This window comes from Otolemur garnettii, unplaced genomic scaffold, assembly GCF_000181295.1.
Source record: "Otolemur garnettii isolate 467f Iridium unplaced genomic scaffold, OtoGar3 scaffold00032, whole genome shotgun sequence".
Taxonomy (NCBI): domain Eukaryota; kingdom Metazoa; phylum Chordata; class Mammalia; order Primates; family Galagidae; genus Otolemur; species Otolemur garnettii.
The window spans coordinates 9,379,965-9,384,825 of record NW_003852427.1 but is presented as its reverse complement, the minus strand read 5'-3'; the positions used below and the strand labels follow the sequence as shown (position 1 = coordinate 9,384,825).

The 4,861-nt window shown below is 45.6% G+C and overlaps 1 protein-coding gene across 1 annotated transcript in view; it reads left to right on the top strand.

The window, feature by feature from the left end:
* RBP2 (retinol binding protein 2) overlaps positions 1-4,611 on the top strand; it is a 26,135-nt gene extending 21,524 nt beyond the window's left edge. The window contains exons 4-5 of the mRNA XM_003789436.2: positions 2,694-2,795; positions 4,342-4,611. Of these exons, the coding sequence (XP_003789484.1) occupies positions 2,694-2,795; positions 4,342-4,392 (153 nt within the window). The 3' untranslated portion in view covers positions 4,393-4,611. The remainder of the gene's footprint in view (positions 1-2,693; positions 2,796-4,341) is intronic.
* The last annotated feature ends 250 nt before the right edge of the window (positions 4,612-4,861 follow it).

Sequence of the window (4,861 nt, the reverse complement as noted above, 5' to 3'; positions counted from 1 at the left end):
TGTAAGTAAACCATGATTTTTTGGTAACCAGCTTACTTACAGGGTCAAAATAACTTTTAATGTTGCCATCCAATATGAGTTATGAAAATAAAATAATAGGACGGGCCCTTACGCTAACAGTTTTCTCCTTCCTTCCACAAAATATGCTAAGCCCCTACCACATGTCAGGTCTGAGTCAGGAGCTAGAGATAAAATGATGAATCGGACCCCCTCCCTGCCCTCAGACATCTCAAGCCACATGGGGAAGACAGACAAGTAGATGGGCAGTGACCACACAGTGTCCATGTTGATGTACATGTGTGCCTTCTGGTGGGGCGATGGAAACCAAGGCAAGGAGGCAGTGGACTTACTCAAGACTTCATTTCAATCACAGAGAGTCATTCAGCAATGCTGGTCACTGTGCAGAGCCTGGTGTTGCAGAAATGGACAGCTGGTCTACTCTCTTCTTTCATTGTTTATTGAAGGAGACCGACATTAATTCAACTAACATGTATTAGGTGCCGATTATGTGCGAGGCAATCCAGAATTGGGGAGAAGAGAAGACATGAGTCCTTTTGAATCTTTCTCATCTATTTGGGAGGGAGCTCAGAATCCTCCCCAAAGCGACAATGGACAACAGCAAATGTGTATTCAAGACCATGTCTCCCTCCCGGAACAGCAAGACGACCTGTAAACCGAGCTTCCCTAACACCTCCAAGATGTGAGGCTTTTGATGGCCCTGAGGGAGGAGGAGACTTTTTTATAAAACTTGTAAAATTTTATTTTTTAATTAGCTTTGGGAATATTAATACAGGCAGATGGTTGAAAAAAATTTCAAACAGTAAAACATAAAATTTTCTTCCCATCCTAGCCCCCAGGCACTCAGTTCCCTCCTGAGAGACAATCACTATTAAGCATTTCTTTTACCACCTTCCAGGAACATGCACAAATATAGGAACACTTGCCCCCCCCCCTCCGTTTATGCACATAGCTCTGCTCCTTGCTTTTTCAACTTACACAGTACACTCTGGCTGTATTCTTCCAACGACTGCATAGCAGGGGTAAACCACACCATATTTAACTAACCACCCACTGCCAGAATTTATGAGCCTTCCAGTCCTTTGCAGTAACAAACAATGCTGTGATGCTTTGGGGAGTAAAATGAGGAGGAATAAAATTGTACATAAAATACATAATATGGTCAAGGTTAAATATTCTTTTAGAAGTAGGTAGATTTAACAATCGGTAGGAAACAGATTTGTACCAAAATTCAGACCCAAATGGGCAAGGACAGTGGAAAAAGACCACAGGTCAGTTTATTACCCACTGGGATTACAAGATACAGAGGAAAGTAAATGCCTGAACCTTAGCATAATATTGTTCATAGAGGCGTAATATGGTTTGCAAGTGCTTGGAAGAAAATCAACTAGCATCAGGGGCATCCCCGGGGAAGAACAGCAGAGACACAAAGCTGTTCCCTGGATGGGAAAGGCATAGTCATCTCAGAAGGTGCATGTGCAAGCCTCATTTGGATGAAGGAGTTGTTGTCTCTGCAGGAGCACTTGGGCGTGGTACAGATTATATCCAGGGAGGCAGTAGGGGAGAGAAAGGTGGTGAAGAAAAGGAGGGGGAGTCTGGGAGTTACATAATTTGTAAATACAAGGGTTTGCATGCTTTGGGGGTTCGGCAGGGTCTGCCTTCTCCAACCTGCTGGCTGTCTCAGCCTGGTTGTTCACCACAAATTGTGGTGCTGCCTGCATGTGACTAAGCAGCTGGCACTGCTGCCTGGAGGAAACCAAGGACCAGGAGAAGGTCCACCCTCCTGGTTCTGGGTGAGAAGCCCCGGCCCTGGAGCCTGCTAGATCACCCCCAGCTTGTTAGGAAGCTCCCCTGCCTTTCTTACATCCTACATGAGAGACTCCTCATAATGCGAATGTTGTATGAAAAGTTCCCAGACGTAGAATTTCTAGCTCAACAAGTATATGCAATTTTATATTCCTCAAGGTAATATAACATTTCCTGCCAAAGTGATTCATACTAATTTATATTACCCCCCTCCCCTGCCACACCTCCTCCAACTCAGTATATTGCCAAACTCTTGGATCTTTGGCCATATGATATAATGAATTAGATCTGAAAAACAAAGTCTTAATTTGCATTTCTCTTATTATGAGAGAGGCTGAGTATCTTTTCTTAGGTTTAAAAGCAATCTGCTAGGGTTTGGGGTTTTTTTCCCCTTATAAGCTGTTGGTTCATGTCTTTTGTTAACATGGACTATTAAGTTAATGACCTTTTTCTTACTGATTTACAGGAGCCCTTTATATACATGCATAGATAAGGAAATCAGGTCTTTGCTGTTAAGTTACAATTTCCCCCCAGTCTGTTGACTTTGAGCTCTATTTCCTTTCCAGAAATTTCATGTTGTTATATAGTCAAATCCATCACCTTTCCCCCCACTGATCTGAAGTGCTGTCTTTACCCTATGGAAAAATAGAAGAGTGGAATTCCTTCAAAAGAGAACAGAGCAAGCTACGATTCTAGTTTGGCTGGAATGAGGGGTGCGTGGAGAAAATCAGACTGGAAAGGCCTTGGCCCCCTGAGACGGAGGGCTCTGCAGGAGCCAGGATTGGCTGCAGGAATTGGGGCTGCAGGTTTAGATTTGTTCAGTCCCTCAAAGACTCCATGTGTGATCTTCCTGAAATCTGTCACTGCAGACACTGGTCGTCTGGGAAGGTGATGTCCTTGTGTGCGTGCAAAAGGGGGAGAAGGAGAACCGCGGCTGGAGGCAGTGGGTTGAGGGGGACAAGCTGTACCTGGTAAGTCCTGGGGTCTGCCCAGCTGCCTTCCACTCTGCTGACACAAACTACCCTGGTCAGCTAGCTGGGACCTTTGACAAGAAAAATGGCCTCGAGCTTCTCCCCTGAGGTCCAGCCAAATGTGTGTGGTCATACAGTCAGAAAGCCATTCCCAACTGGCTCAGGAAACTCCAGGAAGAAATCTATATATGTGGCTGTTTCTGTGAATGGCTGCAATTAAAAAGAAAGTTCAAAATGCTGAGTTGGGAAGCCCAGGTCCAAGGAGAAATGCGGGGAACCTGTTAAAGACCAGCTGGGGAGAAATGTGAGCCTTAGAATTTAGGTGCCCTGGAGGAGGGGAGACCAGGCCTTCTCACAATTATGGGGGTGTGAAAGGGAAGTGGGGGGAAGGGGCTGCTGGGAACTGCCTCAGGCATTGACCTCACTCCTGAGCTATGCCTGCCTGCCCCCCAAATATTTTATGTTAATTTGGTGCTAGAATAGAGCAGTAGAAACAATGGCTGATATCCTTAAATAATTTATATCTGTCTAGACAGTTTAATTTTTCATTCTTCAATCTTCAAGGTAATTTATGGATCCGGCACTCAAATGGTGAAAAATCTTTCACTCCTTCATGCGCTCAGCTATTCTCTTGTAAATGAGTCTCTTTTAATCAATAGGTCTGCATTCATTCATTCATTCATTCACCTGTGGAGTCAGGCAGGTACCTGGCTCCAATGTCAGTATTCCCGGTGCCATAGTGCCCTTCAGAGCCAGCCTCGCTTCACCTGAGATCTTTATTTTGGAGGCAATGTCAGTTGATGATATATGGGAGGCATTCACCATGTTTTTCATTGATGATTTTCCTTACCTGCTCTGGCTTGGATGATGGATTTTTTAATTGCAATACAATCCCCAGTGATCCCTGTGGCTGAGACAATGGATCCATCATCAGCTGCACGAGTATGGTGGTCGTCCCCATACTTATATTTTTTCTGCTCCTTCAAGGATTAGTAAGGGTCAGAAAGGGCCTGGGGCTCCCTCTACCTGCCTGAAAAACAGCACCTGTGGCTGCACAGATAGGCCTGGGGGAGCCCTTAGGCAGGTCACACCGGCTATTCCATGAGCCTCCACTGCCCATGTTCTCATCACCAGAGGGCAGAAAGCCCACAGATTGGGGCAGCTCCCCAGCCAGCATCCTCCAGGCCCTTACCTGCTGAACACTTCTCCACACTAGCTCCTTCCCTTACCTCATGGCTTTGCTACCTTTTAAAAATCAGGTGATGTTGCTTTAATCATAGGAGTAGGAGAAATCCCACCCAAGAAGGTCATTTTTTTTTCTTTGCATTTTTCATTTTTATAGTTGTTCAAGCTCAATTCAAGTGTCAAAATTGAATTACTGCTACCTGCAGGGCATGCCAGCTGATGGGTCTGTGAGATGCCCTTTGCCCAGAATGGCTAAGTGTCTTTTTTATTCCAACCTCCCATCCCCAGACACCAAGAGGGCTGGAGGCTGGGCCGAGGAAGCTCTGGCTTGTTGCCCCTCACCCACTTTCTGACATTGCAGGAGCTGACCTGTGGCGACCAGGTGTGCCGTCAAGTGTTCAAAAAGAAGTGATGGCCACACGGGAGGACTGCTGCACCTGTGCGCCCCACGCCCCTCCCAGAGCTCCCTGCTGGCTTGGAGAAGCAGCTGTGAGGACCTCCTGAGAGAGCCCCATTAAGACATCTAGATGGGTTTTAACAGAATGGGTGTGTAACAGTGACAGACGTATTCTTTCTCCTTGAAAGCCTGGCATTAAACAGAAAAACAAGAATTACTCCCGTACTTTGGAACTTCTTCTATTTGCCTCCCTTTATTGAGAGCAATCAGGAGAGATGACCGCTGGCTTGGGTTTGTGCACGGCGTTGTTGTGGTTGTTGTTGTTTGTCAATTTTGTTTCATTTTCTTTTTTCTTTTTTTGTTTGTTGCGGCTATGGAGAGGGGGCTGTTTTACCTAGAAGCATTCTCTGGCAAACACAGCATTGTCTACTGATTCCTGAGCATCCTTCATTTGAGATTTGTTCCTGTGAACAGCACGTTATTT